This window comes from Ictalurus punctatus, chromosome 20 (genome assembly GCF_001660625.3).
Source record: "Ictalurus punctatus breed USDA103 chromosome 20, Coco_2.0, whole genome shotgun sequence".
Classification (NCBI taxonomy): domain Eukaryota; kingdom Metazoa; phylum Chordata; class Actinopteri; order Siluriformes; family Ictaluridae; genus Ictalurus; species Ictalurus punctatus.
This window is the reverse complement of record NC_030435.2, coordinates 8,513,787-8,536,512: the sequence shown is the minus strand read 5'-3', so window position 1 is coordinate 8,536,512 and position 22,726 is coordinate 8,513,787. Positions and strand designations below refer to the sequence as shown.

General features: G+C 39.6%; 1 protein-coding gene across 2 annotated transcripts in view; it reads right to left on the bottom strand.

Annotated features, from left to right (window-relative positions):
• The window catches only part of myo10 (myosin X), an 80,917-nt gene that overhangs the window by 16,514 nt on the left and 41,677 nt on the right, over positions 1-22,726 (bottom strand). The window contains exons 6-27 of one of the 2 annotated variants that reach the window (XM_017495727.3): positions 22,544-22,668; positions 22,244-22,257; positions 19,552-19,636; positions 19,314-19,417; positions 17,590-17,719; positions 17,061-17,179; positions 16,642-16,788; positions 16,376-16,476; positions 13,447-13,513; positions 13,182-13,274; positions 12,606-12,674; positions 12,230-12,312; positions 10,700-10,808; positions 9,850-9,930; positions 6,189-6,313; positions 5,542-5,656; positions 5,297-5,403; positions 4,672-4,896; positions 4,237-4,276; positions 2,342-3,241; positions 1,623-1,743; positions 1,290-1,533 (exon numbers count right to left, since the gene is read on the bottom strand). In XM_017495727.3, the coding sequence (XP_017351216.1) occupies positions 1,290-1,533; positions 1,623-1,743; positions 2,342-3,241; positions 4,237-4,276; positions 4,672-4,896; positions 5,297-5,403; positions 5,542-5,656; positions 6,189-6,313; positions 9,850-9,930; positions 10,700-10,808; positions 12,230-12,312; positions 12,606-12,674; positions 13,182-13,274; positions 13,447-13,513; positions 16,376-16,476; positions 16,642-16,788; positions 17,061-17,179; positions 17,590-17,719; positions 19,314-19,417; positions 19,552-19,636; positions 22,244-22,257; positions 22,544-22,668 (3,204 nt within the window). Of the gene's footprint in view, positions 1-1,289; positions 1,534-1,622; positions 1,744-2,341; positions 3,242-4,236; positions 4,277-4,671; positions 4,897-5,296; positions 5,404-5,541; positions 5,657-6,188; positions 6,314-9,849; positions 9,931-10,699; positions 10,809-12,229; positions 12,313-12,605; positions 12,675-13,181; positions 13,275-13,446; positions 13,514-16,375; positions 16,477-16,641; positions 16,789-17,060; positions 17,180-17,589; positions 17,720-19,313; positions 19,418-19,551; positions 19,637-21,302; positions 21,973-22,243; positions 22,258-22,543; positions 22,669-22,726 lie in introns of those variants that run through there. The other variant, XM_053688661.1, reaches the window with a different exon arrangement.

Here is a 22,726-nt window from a genome sequence, read left to right as displayed (position 1 = left end):
TCTTGCAACTGTTGGTGTCAACGTGCATGCTTCTACAATCAGAAAAAGATTACACAAATTTGACCTGCATGGGAGGTGTTCCAGGAAAAAGCCTTTGCAAGACTACAGTTTGCCAATGAGCATATAGGCAAAGACCAGGCCTTTTGGAATAATGTGCTCTGGGCAGAAGAGTGAAAGATAGAGTTGTTTGGCCACAGTAACAGTGAACATGTTTGGCTCTGACCCAAGACAGCTTTTCAGCAGAAGCACCTCATACCAACTGTGATGCATGGTGGTGGAAATGTTATCGTTTTGCTTCGCTGCCTCAGGGACTGGATAGCTTGCATTCATTGATTCAACTATGAATTCTGCATCATATCAAAGAGCGCTAGGAGATAATGTGAGGCCATCTGTCCGAAAGTTGAAGTTGAACAGAAAGTGGACATTTCCACAGGATAATGACCCTAAGTACACTAGCAAATCCATCAAGGAATTGCTCAAAAAGAAGAAATGGAGGGTAATGGAATGGCCCAGTTAAAGCCCAGATTTGAATCCCACTGAAATGTTGTGGAGATTTGAAACAGGCAGTGCATGCAAAAAAAAAACCTCAAACATCTTGCAACTGAAAGAATATTGCATGGAAGAGGAGTCAAAAATTCCAGCAAGCTGATGTCAGAGACTGGTGGACAATTATGCAAAACGCCTACATGAACTTATGTCTGATAAAGGGGCAATATTAGCTTCTGAGGCCAAGGGTGTACTTACTTTTTCCACAAAAGAAAAAGTAAGATATTTCTGTCAAATAAATAATTGAAAAAAGCTCATTTTCCTTGTGGGTTTGTTCAAGCATATCAGCTTATTTACTTATTTTTTCACATGACTATGCAAAAATTTGGTGTTAATTGTGAAACACCTCCTTTATTCATTTCATGGAGTGTGTGTATTCCCAGTTTTACTATGTGCGTCAGACCTTTACTACTACCCTTTGAGTGTGCCCTAGTGCCTTTCTTACTCTGTACTGAATTTGCACTAAGCACTAAGGCATATTTTATTCCATAAAAGGTCAGTACTTTACAAACATGCACCTTTATAGAGTCCCCTAACCCTTCTACTCACATTGTAGTGTCCTTGCATAGTGCTCTATACACTTATTTACTTTATACTGCCCTTGCACTCTATCTAAAGCCCTTACATGGCAGTGTGCCCTAATCCTTCCTTTGTCTTGCAGTCACCTTTGCAGTGTAATACACACTCTGTAAAGTACACCAGGGCCTAATTCACTCTGTAGTGCCCTTGAAGTGTGCCCTTACTTTGCTTCATGCATGTCCAGCATGCCCTTCATCCTCTCCTCAGCATCGTTGTCGTAATAGATAAGTTTGCTCTGGCGTAGGACAAACCAGCGGCGTTTCCAGTTGCGGCGAGAGAGTGTTGATAAGCCTCCACCCTTTTTAAGCAGCCAGCCCTGCTTCAGAGCCTCCTGCCTGCTCCGAAACCAAAGGAACGTCTCGTCCTTCAACACACACCAGCGGCGCTTCCAGGAGTTCAGCAGCCCACCTGCAGCACAAACACATTCACATACAGTTCAGCAACACAAAAGAGAAAAAGAGAAGAAAAGAGGAGGGAACAAAGACGGTTGTATTTACCTTTGATATAGAGGAAGCTGTGAAAATAAGGCAGACTGACGCAGCTGTACACAGAATCTCTACGATAAGATGACTCATCATCCGTATCAAACCTTTCAAAGTCATCCTCACTGTCATCAAACTGAAGAAATAAAGGGAGTGTGTTAACCCCTTAAAGTCTCAGTTTATTATTCAGTTATTCATCTTAAATCATATTATTCACATAACTTTATAATGAATCAGTCAGTAACTACACTTATCTTTATAATGAATCAGTCAGTAACTACACTTAGTCTTTATAATGAATCAGTCAGTAACTACACTTAATCTTTATTATGAATCAGTCAGTAACTACACTTAATTGACATAGTTGATATAGATGATATAGTTTGTGTTGTACAGGACTGCGTGAAATGGCATAAATAAATATCAGCATGCTCAAGGTAGAGGTGTTTCCAGGACTGCTTTTAAATCCCACTCTAACAGTTATTATTGTTTGCATCTGCCCACAATATTTTCTGACAAGTTTAACTGGTTTGATTTGTCAAAATATAAACAAATGAGCAATTTAAACCACCAGGATAAAGTAGTTTTTGCTTCACACAGCACCGCACAGGCACTATATACAGTACACTCTCATGTTAATGAGCCTTTCTTTGTCCTGCAAGTGTATGTACGTGTGTACGTAGAAATAACTGAGTATACATATACATGTATTTGTGTATATGTGTGAGACTCACTGATGATTGGGCTCCCTCAGAGCTGAACCTGTACGCCCCTGAGCTAGCACTGGTGCTTGTCGCCATAGAGCTGCGCTGGTCACATGACCAGCTGCCAGTCTGGAGCACAGTCAGGGACATGCTGGGAGGCAGGACAATGCCACTTTCATCATACTCATCGGCGTCATAATCCGAGTCCTCATCTGGTGGAATCAGGTCCTCTTCCTGCTGTACCCCGCAGTAGCTGGTGTCCCTGATACAGGCTAGTCCATGATAGGCTGAGGGCACGCTTGTGGATGGGGCTGGGGGTGGAGCCACACGGTCATTGGCGTACGGATCCTCCTCAGACGAGTCGTCGCTGGTGCGGATCCCACTGGTGCGCTGGCCGTCCGAGTGGCCGTGCTCACTGGGGTTCGGTGAATCTTTAAAGCCTTCCTCATCGACTCCCAATCCTTCATCCACCTCCTCCTCATACCCACCTCTCCTCCTCTCCTGTTGTTCAGTTTCTTCTGAGCAATCCTGCAACACTAAGGTGCTCTCGATGTTGCGCACACATTCATCAATCTCGTGGAAGTTGAGTGAAGAGAGGAACTGCTGTGCTGCCTTGCAGGCCTCTTCCTCCAGCCTGAGCAACTCCTGATCACGCAGGTGCTGCAGTCGTGCCAGAGAATGTGCCGTCAGGGTCTGCTCCCTTGTCTCTTTCTGCCTCCGCAGACCCTCGATTTCACGCTCCAGACGCAGGATTTCCTCCACTTGTGAAGCCTCATTGGGACGGGCCTCTTCCTCAAAAACCTCCTCCTCAAATGACTGCTCTGAGTGCTTGCTCTCAGCTAACACAGATGTTGGCTCCAGACCATTTCTGAGAATCTTCCTCTCTCTCTCAATTCTCAGAGCCTCCTCTACTCTCAGTGCCTCTTCTGCCTGTGAATATGTGACAAAAAAAACTAAATTACCCAGCCTGCCACACTGACAGAGTTTAGTGTAACCATATTGTTTTAAGGCCATTCTTCAAATCATGTCAGAATTATGTGAAAATTAGGAGCTTTGGCACAGGACATAAAGTTCAAGCATTACCATGAGCCATAATTATTATTCAGTAAGGTAAGAGAAAACAGTTCAAAATTCTAACTCTCTTCTTATGCTTCAAATATGATACTGATGTTACCATGATAACAGCCCCCAGTACTTGTAAAAACCCATAAAAATGGCTGTGAGTAATTGTGGAAGGCAGAGATCATGCCTGTCCTATACAAAAAGCATTCTATGTATCTTAGGTTATATGAACAAGAAATGAATCAATCAATAAAGTAAACAACTGTGCACATTTTTCTCAGTTCTCAAAGCTCTGACCATGGTGTTGGCTGAACTGAGAACACAGAGCTGTACTAAAGAGTGCGGTTATTAAAATGAGTGTAAGATGCTGTGAACTGCACACACAAAACTATTCACGAGTAGTGAAGTGAGTGTGCAGAGAAACTGTCCTGCATGAGAGCACGTCAGCTCCGTGACCACTGAGCACCGAGACATGCGTTTCCTTTCCCCTCGCTCGCCCCTCCACACGATGAAAAAATAAAACAGCTATGGCCTAAGGAATAAAAAGTCATTTGTTCTATTTATTATATTAGTATTTTGAGAGTTTTTGTTTAAATAAAAAGTAAAACAAATTAAACTGAAGGTGTAGGATTGTTTTTGCAAGTTTTTAACCATCACCTTAGGTAGGAATTTGCTATCATTATTTCCACTTTAGAATTTTCCAAACTTTTTACTTTCCTCCATTAATTAAGTGTGGATTTGCACTAGCTGAAGAAGTAAGAAAAAAATGTAGAAAGTAGGATGGTAGTAATGGCTATTTTCATATTGAACCTTCATTAGTCAGTGATTTTTTTTAATTTAACGTGAGAGAAACAGTGACTCACCTCTCGAGCCTTCTGCTCCATCTGCAGTCTTTCTCTCTCTCTAAACAAAAGAGCATGTCAACACACCATTAAAATCTAAATCAAACCCAAACCCTAGTTAAATTAAAAGCACAGAGAAGCTAATTGGGTCATAATTTTTACCTGAAACTTGTTTTAGCTCAAAAAAATTTTTTTTTGATGAAATTCTCAGTGTTATTCATAGCCAACAACAGCACACGCCACTGGACTTTAGTGTGCTAAAACAACAGGAAATGCAAGTGCACCTGTACATAATGAGTCTGCTTGGACAATAGATTACATGTCAGTGAAGCGACTGGATTATATCCCATGCTTGCAATTGTAATGTAACCAGGTCCCTGTAGTACGCAAGTATACAGGGTTTGAAAAACTTAAGTCCTAAGTCTTAACGCAGCTCCCCCCAGAATGTTTGCCCACCTCTCTCGCTTTTCTTCCTCTTCTCTTTGTCGCCTCTCTTCCTCAATTCTTCTTTTCCTCTCCTCAAGTAGCTGCGTATAGAGCTGTCGTGCCCTTTGACCTCTAACTCTTTTTTGGAGTGTGATGGAGGCCCAGCGAAGCATCAAGTAGCGCCTGCGCCAGAAAAATGCCCTCCAGTTTTTCTGGATCACTAGCACACACTGCTGCAGCCACTTGTACTGCCTCCTACAGGCCACAGAGAGAAAACAGTTAGGGTTCTGCACCATGTTTATGAACTTCACAGTTGACTACAGACAGGTGACAAAGGAAAAAAAACACATGATCATTCTGCATCATTCTCATACTCATCAAACCCTTCAGTGAGTCCTTGTGCCCTGTGAATGCAGGCACTGTCTAGATAGAAAGGTTTCATCATAAAAGGTATAATAAATCAGTATATCTTTTGTGTGGATTTTCACACAAAACAAGGACAAGTGGACCCAAATCATGCAGGTAAAATGACCCCTAACAGCATAACCGTTTTCCTTTTAATTTGTCACCTGTCTGATATAACAAGTCATAAACTGTGTAAGGATACACTGGGATTAGGATCTGTGAGTGTGTGTATGTGCTTATATGTGTTTACCTTGCCCTGTAACCAAGCAGGTAGGCCTGTATAATGGCTGCAGCCCGAAGCACTTCTTCCTCTCGCTTCTTTTCCAGTCGCAGCTCCAGACTCTCCCTCAGGAAAACCTACCAGTACAAAGCAACAAATCACAAACACACACATGGAACGAGCTACGTTTATGAGAGCAATGAAGGAATATTTAAATAAGCTTTAATACAATGCTGTCAAACATAATGAAGGAGTAATGAAACTGTGTTTCTCACCCTCGTCTTTCCCAGCTGCCATTCTACACTACTGCTGTCGTAGAGGCGGAGCACCTGGAGACACGCCTCCTTGGGATCATTACACCTGGCCACACCTCTCATTAACACACAGTACCTGATAAAAATAAAAAAAAAAAAAAATAAATAAATAAAAACCACCACAACACCCATACATTTTTTACTTTATTTTTTTTGTCAGAAAATTGCTTTCAAGTAATTATAATGTTTGTTTACAGAGCACTTTTCATTTCGAATTCAAAATCAAAGTGCTTTCCTTATAAAATATTAGAAGTAAAACAAAAACAAGAGCAAGTATTTATGCTAAAGCAAATTAAAAGCAATTTAAAGGGTCTGTAGTTCTGTAGCCTATCCATGGAACAAAAGATGAAAGGCCTGTTACACCCTGGATGGGACACCAGTTTATCACAGAGTACCAAACACACGCTCATTCTCACCTAGGGTTAATTTAGTACTGTCAATTCATTTTCCAGGATGCTTTTGGGAGGTGGGAAGAAACTGGAGAACCCGGAATAAACACACATGGACACAGGAAGAACACGTACAATAACCTGAGCTCAGGATCGATCAATTTGAAGTGGAGAACCTGATATAAATATGTGGAAATGTTAAAAGAAAGTGGGACTGACCTGGTGCAGAAATCCTGGAAGGTTCTCCGAACAGGAAAGCCAGCACGCCGGATCCTCACTGTCTCCAGCATACCAGAATACCTCAACTGGTTCAGCACCAAAGAATAATCAAAATGATCTGGCATCTGAAAGAAGGAAAGAAATGTTTAAAAAAATATCCATCTGTTTTGTGCTGAATAATTCTTATGGACAATTTTTCCTGAATCCAGACATCTGTGGGAAAAACACATTAAAAATATTTTTTAAAAAAGGATAACAAAAAGTGTAACTGTCGGTATATTGATATGAGAAGGTTTTTTTTGTGTGTGTGTGTGGGGGGGTCACTCACAGACAGAGAGAGAGAGAGAGAGAGAGAGAGAGAGAAAGAGAGAGAGAGAGAGAGAAAGAGAGTCAAGTCGACTAGACTGAAAAATAAACTGAGCATTACATACTGTAGACAATGTTCAATAAGCGCTAAAGTAATTCTCTCTTAATACACAATACAATCCACACACATGTTTAACTCTTTTCTTTCTTTAGTGGTCCTTGTTTGGTCGACCTTAATACCTAATACCACCATACCTTGTATTTAGAACTTAGATGTAAGTAGTATTGATCTGTTTCTTCGCTTCAATCTTTCTACAGTAAAACATGAGACTTTCTTTTAGTTTTCTTTCATTTTGAAAAAAGTTCTTCCCCTTAGAGGACACATTCACATTACTTTATGTTGTTTAAGTATGAAGGCAGAGTGTCCACACACGACATCCACAAACACTCAAACGTGCAATTATAAACCCTCTTCAAAGTTCCTCTTTCTATCCCAAAACCAGTAAAAAAGTGTTGATTCATTTATGAATAAACCCCACCAACCACACTCCAGTGACCTTTGACCTCTGTGGGTGTGAGGTCGGAAACGGGGTGCTCAGTACGCTCCTAATCTTGCCCTGGCTAAATGTCAGTCTCTGCAGATGGAAAGAGGAAGTGCCTAGACCAAAGAAAGACACTGTGATGGACAGATCAGTGATGAATGGAGCTCTGTGAGAGTCGATACCAGCTCGCACAGATGAGATTCACTACAGAAAACACAAACGTAACACACACAACCAGAGTCTCTCTCTCGCACAAACACACTACCAACGTCATTAACATACTGATACGTGCAACACACGTCACAATGCAGTCAGCTATGATGTCTCCCTGTGTTTCTGTGGGTGCGTGTCTCCCAGTTAGTAGATGGGGGAGGATGTCAGTGAGATGGGGGAGGTGGAGGTTAGTCTGATGGTCAATAGAAAGATTTAAGACAAGCACACACTCAGACCAAAGAGACAACTCTTTAGCATTATATACAGCGTGTGATGCAGATCACTTATTCATGTCCACAGAAATAAAGTTACTATTTAAACAAGTTGGTACTTTTACTGACACTTTTAAAAAGTGGTTATTTTTTGCATTGCATAATTAGGTACTTTGATCAAATCTACTTCTTCCCTTCTGTTCTACTATAAACTTTCTGTCATTAACTTCATCAGACTAATAACTTTCAGAAGTTCAAGTAGACTTTCTATTAAGGTGTGGAAATATTCCAGTACATCCAGCAGATAACAAAACAACTTGTTATACTGTATATTTCTCAGATTTACAGATTTCTGAAAAAGAATAATTAATAAAAACAATTAAAACACATTCCAGGCTCCAGACTACAAAGCAGATAAACTATAGATGAAGGAAAATTTTCAAAAGCAAATTCACGACTATTGCGTTTACCACTGACGAAAACATCTGCACGATGCATCCACCAAGATCATCGAAAATCAAAATCATCCCCAGACATACACGTGTATCTTTTCTGAGCCGAGTTCTGTATAAGCTCATACCGTCATGTAGAATGTCTCCTCTCATCCTGCAGCGCTGTGTCTCAGCCTGTAAGCAAGTGTGTAGCCCTACAAGAGTCAGTTATTAACTGACCAGGGTTCTGCCTCTCTCATTCTCTTACTCACACACAATGTTCACACAATACACAGCTCTGATCTCTTTCAGTCACTGCTAGTTACCATGGCGCTCAGATCCATGCAGGGCTAATTTGTGCACATTGTTGGGAGGGTGTCAGGGAGAGGATTGTGGGTAAACTTTGGGCAGAGAGAGGCTCAGCTGTTTACTTTCAAAAACATGCACATCAATGTCTCTGTCACACACACACACACACACACACACACACACACACACACCAAGAAAAAAAGAAACCGAAAAACCGAACTGAAAATAAAAAATCAGAGATTAAACATTAGAGAGGATCAGTCCGTCTCAAGTTGACCAATGCAGGTAGCTCGACCGTTTTTAATTTTCCTCATCTTTTTTTGTGATTATCTCTATGTATTGGCATTGAAAACCACCAGTTTTTTATTTTATTTTATTTGCTTTAACTATTAGAGAGGATCATTCCATCTCAAGCTCAGAAGTCACTTATTGCTTTTCATCACAGAAGACACAACACCACTGCCCTGTTCATGACACTATTCATTTGTAAAACACCCAACTGAACACTGTACTTCCATATCTGGATCATTTGGAATTTTTACAGCAGAATGCTACTATAGAGGACTTATTTCTGTGAAAATTTCAGGTTCGTATCTGGTCCCCCACCAGAAATATTAACCTGAAATTGAGGGGAATTAAAAAAAATTGCACTCTCACCCTCATCAAAAAAAAGAAAAGAAAAAAAAAGAGAAACCTGAAATGTTCTGCATGCACACTATACTTAATTAGGTACTCCCTAAAAAATTAAGACTGAGACTCGAACCCTTCCCATTATAAACTGACCCTAAAAGTGGAACTGTGAGCAATCTTGAGCATTACATTTCGATTTAAGTTCTAAGTCTAAGGAACAAGAATGTGCAAAGTGTGTATATACAGCATGTATAGATGTGTACATGTATGCTGTAATGTGTGCTAGAGATCTTACACTTACACCTCTACTCTGCACTTTGCTTCTTCTGGAATTCAATTAATAGAGCTCGTATGGTAGCACTTCTTGTATTGTTCTCTGATTGATATCGCTTTGCTTGTATCTTTCTCATTTGTAAGTCGCTTTGGATAAAAGCGTCTGCTAAATGAATAAATGTAAATGTAAATGTAGAGATCAGTTTTTGTTCCAAGGAGCTAGGCCCATCCTGAGCCGAGACATTGAGGTTTCTGTAAACAGCTGTATAACCTAAATTTGTTGTGTGCCATGACACAAAGATGGCCGTCGTAGTTAAACCAAAAACCAGGTGATTTTGCAGTGACAATACACAGAGGTAATCATTCAAATAATAAATAAATAAGAAAATTAAAAATGGTCGGGTAACCAACTCTGCAATTATTGGACCACTTGAGATGGAATGACCCAAGAGAGAGAGAGAGAAAGAAAAATGAGAGAGAGAGAGAGAGAGAGAGAGACTATGACATGCTAATCAAATGCTAAAAGTTAATATTGTAAAAGTAAATTAATATGTATAAGTAGATAAATGTACAAGTGTATAAGTGAAGAAATGTGAAAGTAAATGTAAATACATAGCTGCTTATAACAAAGTTCAGTAATCTCCGTCATCTCTGTAACACTGGTAAAATAACCTAACCACATATTAACTCTCACGCTCTCTCTCACACACTGTGTGTGTGTGTGTGTGTGTGTGCACATGCATACCTTGTTGTTGTTGGGTTTGATGCAGCGCACAAAGAAAGGGTTGGATGTGCTGAGGGTGGACATCAGGGAGTGCAAAGAATTCTGTGCAAGAATAAATAACGTGAGCGCACAGTGTAATATCTTAATGTTAACGGATTTTATTACAGTTGATACAAGGTTTTTCAAAAGATCGTGGTCTATTTTTAAAAGAATAAACAAGCACATACAGCACATAAAACTATTTAGTATGAGAGATACACAAAAAACAGAAGAAATCAGGATTGGGGCAAATACTTTTTCACAGCACTGTATGTGCTTGTTTGTTATTTTAAAAAATAGGCTGCTATCTTTGAAAAACCTTGTATCATAATTTATGCCTCACATTTCACTTGATACTTTGGTGTCAGTGTACCTGTACACCATCACAACACTAGTCCGGATTTATACACAACGTTAGAGGAGCAGGAACTGAGTAGCGTGTCTTCATGTTGACTTAGCATCAGGTATCCAATCAGAAGCCACAACACATTCCTGCTGTTTTCTGTATGTTAAAGGCTTTCAAACACACAACACTAACATGGAGAACACAGTGCTAGTGCTCCACTGGAACTAATCTTGTTAGGTAGCATGTTGTGCCTTCTGTAAAATCTGATGAGAAGACGAGGTCATCAAAACTGTTGATCCATATTGGTGGTAGACAGAGAGATTGCAAATTGTGAATGCAAATTGTGTCATTGTTTTGGAGCACATTAGCTTATAGATAACCGGAAGGCTAATATATTCATCATAAAAGCCACAAAAGTCCATCAATTTTGATTTCATGGGGTCTTTAAATTGCCTCCCCTGCTACGTCTATGCCTAAGGCACTCACCTTAAACTGGGAGCTGACTGTTGGCCTGCGATGCTGCGAGCTACTCTTCATCATGTCCTGCCCACACCTGCTACTCATTCTCTCAAACAGATCATACACAAAATCCAAACTAGAAAGAGAGAGAGAGAGAGAGAGAGAGAGAGAGAGAGAGAGAGATGACATAAATAAAGAAATTTGGAAAAATGAGTAAACATTACATTGTATGGTCTACAAGGGCAAAAGGAACATACGGAACTAGAAACACAGCAACACCTCAAGAGCCTCCAAAACATACACACACACACACACATACACACAGACACTATGGGTTCCATAGACGAGTTGTTAATACAAGGTGAAGATGTCGACTATTCAGGGAGGTGGAAAAAACAGTGAGGTGAACGTTAAAGAATGCAGACTCAGTGTATGTTGTTTGTTTGGAGCAAACTAGATTAAGTCTATTCTAAATACTGCAATGGTAACTGCGCTACCGCTTTGCTATCACTTTGGATGAACAGTCACGCAATCATTTTTTGTTGTCCATTAAATAAAACGGAAATAAAACCCTCACACTGTGGTACAGTGAATTCCAACGTGACCAGCCCTAGTAAAAGAGCACTTTTGGAGCCATGGATTGCACATCACTATCCAATCCCATTCAGCGAGTTTGGAGCCAGCGGACAGAGGCTGATCCAGACTCATCTGCTACTATGACTGAAGCTAAACTTGATGCTTCAATTCCCAAGTCATTATCAGCCTTGAAAAACCTCCCAGACACTTCTATAGACAGCATCTTTCATCCAAGGAAGGCTGAACATTGAGGAATGCTCTGCTGATGGATAAGAGCTTCCATGCTGTGCACTGTCCAGACTTACAGAGTGAATAAGCCACTAAATCATTAAACATTTGCATTTTAAGAATTGGTACATCCTTTTATTGAGTAATATCATACACCGATGTGTTAATTCTCATTGATTTATTTTTGCCATTAACAGTGTAGCCTAAAAAACATTGCAGATGGTAATATGTAGTCTGGCTGTTAATTGAAACGCAGTTCAACAAAGCTTTCGCTTTGGAAAAGATGACTAGTTAACTACCAGACTGCTGTAAAAAAAATTACTGGTCATGTGAAACCAGCAGGGGGCGCTCACCCTGTAGTCTGTGTGGGGCCTAATGCCCCAATATAGTGACCGCGACACTATACTGTAAAAACAGCATGGTCTTTCGGATGAGATGTTAAACCGAGGTCCTGATCATTAAAAATCCCAGGACACTTATCGTGAAAGAGTAAGGGTATACCCCCTAATAAACCCCAACTCTCCTCTCCACTAGTAGCTGGTGAGCGTTCTGGCGCACTACAGCTGCCGTCGCATCATCCAGGTGGATGCTACACACTAGTGGTGGTTGAGGAGATCCCTCCCCATACTATGTAAAGCGCTTTGAGTATCTAGAAAAGAACTATATAAATGCAATTGTAACTAACTAACTACTAAAAATGAATACCCCAACACACACATACACACACACACACACACACACACACACACGCACCTGCTTTCCCTGAGTAAGTTGAGGATGTCATCTCTGAAAGTGTCTCTGTTTTTCACCAGGATCCCCCTCACGTCATACACCACCTAGAGACATCATAAGAGACAACACACACGCGCACATTTCTGTATGTAGGCACACACAAACCTGAATGCTCTGAGAAGAAAAAGCACGCAACTAAGGTATCTTTAAAAGGATATGGACATAATAAAGTAAAATAACATAAAATTCTTCATTGACACTGACCCCAGAACATAGGTCACGACTCTCCTCACAGACTCACAAGCAACACATTCTGTTTAGAAACTCACACGAGCTTGTGAACTACGGTACAGCAGAGGTACTGAATACACACAGGGTGCTGGCTAGGATGCCTTACCTCGCCTGCATAGTGCTTCACTCCAAAGTAGTGCACAGCAACTCGAGACTTTATGTAGAAAGGGTTTTTCTGTGAGTGTGAAGAAGGAAAAGATAGAGAGGGAAGAGAGGGAAGAGTGAAGTTACACTTAAGTGTGTTCATTACAAATACGTACTACAGCAGTGCACATGACAAGGGGAAGAGCGCCTGAACTGAGATGAGACCGAAAATAAATAGTCTCCATGCCACAGCATAGTGCCATTACATCCTGTATTTCTCTACTGCCCCCTGCTGGACTAAATAAATGCACACAGCTTCAACAAACAGGAAATATAATCCGATCTCTAATTAAAAGCCTCCGATGTCACAGTCTGTCTGGATTTCTGCATATATGTCTGGATCTGTCATAATTTTACAGTAGAATCGACCAATTAATTCTGACTACATACGCCTCTGTAAAGCACAAACAGCATGCCTGTGTGTGTGTGTATGTGTATGTGTGTGTGTATATGGGTGTATGTGTGTGTATGTGTGTGTGTGTATGTGTGTGTATGTGTGTGTATGTGTATTTCTGTGCGCGCATGTTAGGAGACTTACAGAGTGTTGGCTGTGAAGCTTCTCCAGCAACGTAGCATCAGTGGCTTTGGGAAAATGACTTTCCTCATTCATCAGAGCCAGCAGACCCAGTTTCTGCAGAGGTGCAACACACACACACACACACACACACACACACACACACACACACACACCAAATACATATACAGATACAATTTGAAACACACTCACATACAGATGTTCATCCATCACTCATACAATATCACTTTCCGTTGTATATGTAGCAGGACATGTGCATGCAGATTACCTTCTCTATTAGATCCAGACATTCCCCATTGTCCATCCAGTTAACATCATCCCAGATCAGTCCTTCCCTATGCACACACACCCACACACAATTTTAATACTTTCATTTGGATTTAACACAGAAGTGAATATATCCTTATTAAAACTTTGATAAGAAATGGTAAATGGTCTGCACTTATATAGTGCTTTTATCGAAAGCGTTTTACACTGTGTCTCATTCACCCATTCACACACACACTCACACACCAATGGTAGCAGAGCTGCAATGCAAGGCGCTACCTTGCCATCGGAGCAACTTGGGGTTCAGTGTCTTGCCCAAGGTCACTTCGGCATGTGGAGTCATGTGGGCCGGGAATCGAAGCGACAACCCGCTCTATCACCTGAACCACAGCCGCCCCAGAAAGAAAGTGACAGTATATGTGTGATGGCCTGGGAAAACTCTTGAAATGGTGAAATTATCTGCCATATAGGTCTAAAAACTACACTCTTTGCTATTCCTGAATGGGAATATGTTTATCTTTTGCTTGCATCTCCACCATGAGTAAATTTGATAACATGTTAAAATCTGCTAACCACCCCAAAAGTGAAAAGGGAGAAAACTGCAGTTAAAGATTTCATTCTGAGCATCCCAAATATTGACAGCTGATATCCGAATGTAAACGGAAATGATTTGTCTCATGTCCATTTCTTTACAGCACGTAGCTATTCAACAACTTGACCAAAGACTGACATTCACTGTATGAAGAAATTACACCTAGCTAGCAAGGAATTAGCCATCTTTAGACAGACTTTTTACCACCGTGGTTGTTAATCTGGCTCTTCACACAACATGATGCTATAAAATGGTTCCATGTCATTTTGCTGAAATATATTTATAGGTTGTAGTCTAGGTGTCGGTGTGTCATAGGCAGTTTTTCCAGAATTGAGTAACAGCCGCATCTGACGGGATTTCTCAGACCACCTCACGTATACTCTATGTACTGATTATGTGTACTATCAATATTTTGTCACAGTTTGATCTAATATACAAATGAAACAAACAACTACTATCTTCTGACATCTTACGTCCATCACCAATAATATTGTTATCAATATATCAATGCTACTGTATTTAAATTGGTGCATTTTTATAGCTGTTATAATATTTTATAACATATATAATTTATAACTTATATAATATTATATAATAAAATTTTATAGCTAAATGAATAAATGTAAACATAAATGTAAGTTAAATAGTGCTCGAGTCCCCTGATTAATTTCATTTGCAACTATTTAATCCAGGCAATTTATGTCTGGCAGTCTTATATAATAAATAAATAAATAAATAAATAAATAAATAAATCAAGCCTTTTATGAAGTTCTAAAGCCAGCAGAGTTTCTGGCTTTAGATTCTGAAGCGTAGTAAAGCCAATTTAGTGCGGTAATATATGAAAACAATCTGCTAGCTAATCAAATCAATGCCTTCTTTCTACGTTACAAATTACAACGAGTGTGACTGTCTTTTTAAAGATACACAGTCAATAAATATCTACTACCACCAGCCTGCTAAACACACACAGTTATTTTTCTTGGACTAAAATATCAGTTATGTTCAGTGAAGTGTGTAAAAACAGCTTCATAAAAACACGCACTTGGCTTTGTGTAAGAATTGTTGTGGGTGTTGCATGGTGGGTAAAACAGCATGGCTTACTGCGTTCCCATGGAGTGGACTGTATGACTGTACGGTCTTCAGTCGAAATGTTTAAAGCTGAGACAGTAAGTATTAAAGCTAGCCAATTTTATTGAATAATTGACATATATGAACATGGCAATCACGCTCTGATCTGTACCAAAACAACCAAACAACTGCAAACGAACTCTGGAGCCGTTCGCAAGCAACCTGTATAGCAATGCATGATGTGTTACGTTAAAAGCGTGTTTGATTTGCTAATGGCTCACAACATGAATCCTGAATGTAACTTGGACCAAAGACGAAGTAAAATGTCTCACTGGTATTTGGTTTGACAATATTTCCTGAACACCTTTCAAAAACGTATAAAAACACATAAACAAGGTGTTTAGCGAGCGTCTCAAGGAGATGCCCTTAATTGCTCCGTGGAAAAGTGCTGCACAATGGCTAAAAAAAGATTCACTGCACAGGACTGGGAGTTCTGGAGATGAAAAAGACAAATTTGCCTGAAACATGAAACATCGATTCCCACTCAAACTGAATAATTATAGTAACTACAGCTAAAAAGAAAGCCACAATAGGCTCGCAGAGGTGCTGTCTACCCATCTTGATGGTGACCAATAGGAACCTCGCAACATAAACTGCCGCACTCTGACAAATGAGAGTACAGTTTTCTCACGTGTTACTACGCTTGGAAATACTGCCTTGTGAAAGCAAACCGAGCCGAGGAGAAAACGCAACATTATAACAATTTAAATCCCCATTTCAGAATGAAGCACTGGTCTACGGGTCGGAAAACACCTTAAAATATCTGGTACAAAATTAACATGTTCCATATTTATTTATCTTCATTTATGCTTTTAAGCTTGTGAAACACAAAAGAATATTCTTTTCATCAGACATATATTAAATCCCACTATCATTTTCAAAAGCTACAGTAAGTATTTTATCTGATAAAGGAAATGTGTATCATATGTAAAGACACAGACACATGCACACACACCCAAACACACACACACACACAGGAGTTCATCTGTCGATTTCGACGAAGACCGAAGTTTCCATTTCCACCTCCATTATGGAGAACACAAACTGGGACTCAACTTGCGCGAGAATTGGATTATAGTGAGGAAGACTTGCTCAGCATCGGCCTCACTCTCACTTCCCAGTGACCGCCATGATCCAGTGGCAAGACCGAGTCAAGGCGACTGAAGATGGTCACACACACAAACACATGCACACACACACACACACACACCTGTTGTACTCCAGCTGCTCCAGAGAGAAGATATGCTTATTGAAATACTCCTGCAGCTTCTCATTGGCGTAGTTAATGTTGAACTGCTCAAATCGATTCACCTGAAAGAAAGACACAGCATCATGCACCAGTCTGCTTCCTGTCTCTGACCCCTTTTTACAAGTTATCAAAGTTATGAAAATTTCAGTACTGATCATCATAACAATTTATGAATTCACTATATATTACGTCATTCTATACAACGGAATCAGAACACTGATTGGCACCTCAAAGTTTTCAAAGCCAAAAATGTCCAGAATGCCGATGGACTTGAAGTCGTCATTGCCATGGATACGCTTGTTGAGTTTGTGGATGATCCAGGTGAAGCACTGAGAGTAGAGGGCCATAGCCATAGAGTCCCGGGAATCAACAGCCTAGAGTGCGCGCACACACACACACACACACACACACACACACACACACACACACACACAGAGCAAATTCCACAGTGTCACTATCAACAAAACCTCAGGAGAATTTGTGTGAATCTCATGAAAATGTTCCTCTTGTAATAAATCACCATTAGAAGCACCAAGTGGATATGAAGGACAATGCAGCCTGTGTATGTTTGCGATCAGTTAGATCAATGCTAGAAGTGTGTATATGTGTGTTTGTGTGTGTTTGTGAGTGCACATGTGTGTGTCACCTGTTCCACAGTAAGTGGAGTGCTGATCTCTTCTCCACGGAGGATCATGGATCTGTGTGTCAGAACTTCTGCCAACTGTGTGCAGTCCAAACCCAACAGTTCCGCTGCACTGCTGAGAGCTACACCCACACACACACACACATACACACACACACACACAATACACACAAACACGATGCTTAAATCCAGATTAAAAATAGATTTGTTTAGCCTAGTGAATTTGGAGTTATTTTGTTAACAGTATGTTATGTTTTTATTATTTGATTTGAATGAAATGATTCATAATGATTGAAAGTATAAACAAAAATAAAAAAGATTCTTCTATTAGGATTGTAGATTTGAGATTTTACAAAGACTGATGAACGGAGAAACACAGAGTGAGAGAATGAGGGACAGAGAGAAAAAGAGGGCAAGAAGGTGCTCTAAAAAGACCTCGCTAATGAACAGAGAGTAGAGAGTTAAAAAATAGATATTCATGAAAGTAAAATCTAAGAAACAGGAGAGATGGGAGAAGTGTGTGTATCCAAACCTGCTTTGGAGGAGACTTGAGCTCCTCCGGCCGTGGCGAATTCGATATTGCCGAGGTGCAGAATTCCAGCTAAAAGCCTCAAAACCTCACAGATACTCTCCTCCCCAAAGTGCATGGTCCGCAGAGCATTCTACACACGCACACACACACACACACACACACACACACACACACACATTAAAAATAATGTCATGGGGCTCCTGAGTGGCACAATAGAAAGCATTAGCCCTATCATCCAGAGAAAAATATAGCGTGCATTGAGAAAATTGTCGGGAGATCACTCATTCATATCCCGATGATGCCACAGCACTCAATGACCAGCAGCCAAGAGAGCAAAACTGGCTGTGCTGTAAGGGATGACATACTCCCCTGTTAACCACTCTATTACTGCAACTCACTCCTGACAGGTCTTTCTCTGCGCTCCATTTGACCTCTGCAACTGATCCGGAATGCAGCTGCTCGACTTGTTTTCAACCTTCCAAAGTTCTCCCACACCACCCCACTGCTACGCTCCCTCCACTGGCCTCCTGTAGCTGCCCGGATGAGATTTAAAACACTGATACTTGGCTACAAAGCCAAAAATGGACCAGCACCCAGTGACCTCAAATCACTTATCACACCCCACACTGCCCCACGCTCAATCCAAACCCCTAGCACTGCTAGACTAGTGCCACCATCTCTCAGGGTACAGGGAAGACATGCATCAAGACTCGTCTCTGTTCTGGCACCTAAGTGGTGGAATGAACTTTTCATAGATGTCTGAACAGCTGAGTCGCTAGTGGTCTTCAAACCACGTCTACAGACCTAACTCTTCCTAAAGTACTTAAATTAGCACTTTTCATATTAAAAAAACAAACAAATAAACAAAACAAACTGTATTTTATAACTATATTACCGTCTGCCAAATGCTGTAAATGTAAATGTAACCACAGCGACTCTAGACATTCGTGGGCACTTGTAAGCTCCTGTATGCAGAAGAGGGTGGATACACTGCCCTGTGCTGCACCATGTCTTCACATGTCTCAGAGGAACTGTGTGTTTACTCCTTACCCTCCCAAACTGCTAGCTGTCTCCTGATAGGGGAGAGTTAACTAGTGTGTGGGAAATGACCAAATAATACAGCGTTGTTGTTTGATACATGATGTGAATGACAGCTTGTGTGTGTTAATTAGGGTTATTGAAACAAGTTTCACCATTAATAATTTCACTAATTATTTTCAAAATATTAACATATTTGAATGCATTTCCTAATTTATTTGGCTAAACATGTGCTAGTAAAATGAAATGCAATAAATAAAGGTTTCCTGCATGAACATGCCAGATTTTGATGTGCATCCCAAGTAACTTAAACATCAGCCCTAAGAAAACATTACTGTGGGTAATGAAATAAAAATAAACTTCAAATTTATAATAAAAGTATGACATGTGCTGCTTGTGATTTATTTTGCTTAGGAAGATGACAATTTTATGTTAACAATGCAATGTATTAACATCATGATACACCTATGTGTCCAGCAACAAATTCTTTCCTCCTTTTCTTCACTAAAAAAATTAAATGTTGGCTTTATTGTTTGATTGCTGCTTCGTTAGCAAAATCACAATCAAACAAACTATTAAGATACATATGGTGTATCGTGAACACAAATGTGATATGGCATTTGGGCTATTTCTCCCTCCTCTAGTTCTAAGTGTATTTTTTTTTAATTTTTATTTGTGTGTCTTACCAGAACTTCATGAAACGTGTGTGTGTCATTGATAGTGTGATCCCTCACACAGCCAGACTGATTCAGGTAATAAAAACTCTCAGCGGGCAGCAGAGAAAACTCCTCTGCAGAGAGAGAGAGAGAGAGAGAGAGAGAGAGAGAGAAAATAAGATTGATTTGTTTAAAACAGACAAAAGGACTGAAGAGGAGGACGAGACAAAAAGACTGAGATGTTGTGTTGTGTTTCAGCCATACTGACCCCTCTGTTCTGCACTGGTTCCTGCCAGTAAAGCATAGAATATGTGGTAGTTCCTCTCGCCGGGATTCTGACGCACAACACGATTCTGACAGGGTGAGAGGATATTAAATTATTAAATTATATACTATACAACATTTTTAAAATAGTGTGTGCATATTATATATATATATATATATATATATATATATATATATATATATATATATATATATATATATATATATGCTCATATTTTGTCTTCTGGGAAACATGTAAATCTCTTATGTAGCTTCTGAAGGGCAGTACTAAATGAACAAAAAAGATCTTTTAACAAAATAATTTACACCAATAATTCTGTTCAAAGGTTTAACTCACCCTATATATATATATATATATATATATATATATATATATATATATATATATATATATATATATATATATATATATATCCAATCAACTGAATTTACTGGACTCCAGTCAAGTTGTAGAAACATCTCAAGGATGATCAGTGGAAACAGGATGCACCTGAGCTCAATTTTGAGTGTCATGGCAAAAGCTGTGAATACTTATGTACATGTGCTTTTTTTTTGTTTTTTATTTTTAATAAATTTGCAAATATTTCAAACAAACTTCTTTCACGTTGTCATTATGGGGTACTGTTTGTAGAATTTTGAGGAAAATAATGAATTTAATCCATTTTGGAATAAGGCTGTAACATAATAAAATGTGGATAAAGTGAAACGCTGTGAATTATTTCCGGATGCACTGTATATAGTTCAGTATAGTACATATCGTACAGTACTGTTCAAAAGTTTTAGGCACATACAAAGAAATGCTGAAATTATGAAATAATGTAATTAAATGTTTCTACATTTTTTAAAAAAATACCGTAAATAGCAGTAAACAGTAGTAAATGAAACAAAGTCAATATTTGGTGTGACAAAATGGAATAAAATAATAAAAAATAATAGTCTCTGGTACAATTAGTGCAGTTTTATAAGGAAATGAACTGGTAAATTTTATTCAGCATCTTGCAGAACCAGTCACAGTTCTTCTGGAGATTTTCACTGTCACACTTGCTTCTTATTTTTTTACTTTAGTGAAGTGACATAAGATATGTACATGTTTCCCAGAATACAAATAATATGAGCATGGTATGTGTGTGTGTATTATATTATATATACATACACACACACACACACACACACACACAATCAAATTTAATCACCCCCCATTGCACATCAGGTTCATTGTCAAATTTACAGACTTTCAGCTGTTTGCAATGAACAAATCAAACAAAGGCAATTGGTATAGTTCAACACAACGAATCCTTCAGGTAGTTTCGCCAAATACAACTGAAAATGTAACTTATAATGATTTCTCAGTTTCAAAGTTATCCAACCCCCTGAATAGAATCCCTCACAACAGCACAAATATGCAAAACAGGTGTTGTCTCAAGCATACCTGATATAACTAATCAAAGGCTTCATTAGTTGCACCAGGTGTGCTTAAGCTAGAACACATGAAATCCCTGAACTGGCTAGGGGTAAAAAAATATTAAATAATTGGACGAGGCAGAAAAAGGAAGCTGTCAATGGCTGAAATCTGATTTCTGAGAAGGCAGTTTGTGAAAAACCCTCAAGTAACTGCAAAAGACCTGCAGCAAGACTTGGTGGCAAAAGGCACTGAGGTTTCAGTGAACACAGTAAGGCGTGTGCTAAAAAAGAAGGTTTCAATGCCAGAACTTCAAGATGTGCACCACTACTGACCCAAAAGCAGAAGAAAAGTCGGCTCAAGAGCATATAAATAAACCACAGAAGTTTTGGGATTCTGTTCTGTGGAGCGATGAAACAAAACTGGAACTTTTCGGCACGATGGATCAGCGGTATGTCTGGAGGAAGAAGAATGAAGATAGAACACTCTGTCCACAGTCAAGCATGGTGGTGGCTCAGTGATGCTCTGGGGCTGCTTTGCATCCTCTGGCACTGGAAACCTGCAGCGTGAGGAAGGCAAGATGAATTCATTGAAGTATCAGGAAATCCTAGGAGAGAACATCATGCTGTCTGTGAGGAAGCTGAAGCTTGGGTGTCATTGGACCTTCCAACAGGACAATGATCCCAAGCATACCTCAAATTCCACCAAGGCTGGGTTGCAGAAGAAGTCCTGGAAGATTCTACAGGGCCATCAAAGTCACCTGACCATAGATAATCTCTGGTGGGATTTGAAGAAGGCGTTTGCAGCACGCAAACCCAAGAATATTACTGAAGTGGAGGCCATTGCTCATGAGTAATGGGATAAGATTCCTCATGAACGCTGCCAGAAGCTGGTGTCTGACTATGCATCTCATTTGCAGCAGGTCATAACAGCAAAAGGGTGCTCTATTAAGTACTAAAGATGCTTGCCATAAAAGGGTTGAATAATTTTGAAACTGGAGAAATCATTATATCATAAGCATTTTCAGTTGAATTTGGGGAAAGCACTTGAAGGATTTGTTGTGTTGAACTATATCAATTGCTTTTGTTTGATTTGTTCATTGCAAACAGCTGAAAGTCTACAAATTTTGACAATAAGCCTGATTTGCAATGGGGGTTGAAGAATTTATATATATATATATATATATATATATATATATATATATATATATATATATATATATATATATATATATACAAATAGCCATATAAAATAAAACATTTAATTGCATGCTCACCTTCTCTAATAAGTCTTTATAGGAAAAGACGGTCAAGGAAAATCAACAGACAGTGAAAACATTTTGCTCTTTCAAATACAGTCTGTCAAGCATATACTCTCTCTCTATCTCTTTGTCTCTCTCTCTCTCTCTCTCTCGCACACACACACACACACACACACACACACACACACACACACACACACACACACACACACACACACACACACACACAGACACACACACACACACACAGCATTAGAGGAAACAGAGGAAACACTGGTCTTTCAGGAGGATCATATTCAGCACAATACAGGATACAGTCCACAATCTTTCCTCCCTGAATGTTTCCCCGCTGGCTAAAGTGAAGCTGGATGAACTTCCCAAAGCGGCTGGAGTTATTATTATATACCGTCTTAGCATTTCCAAATGCCTCCATTATAGGACTGAAGAAGAGAAGCACACACACACACACACACACACACAAACACACACACACACACA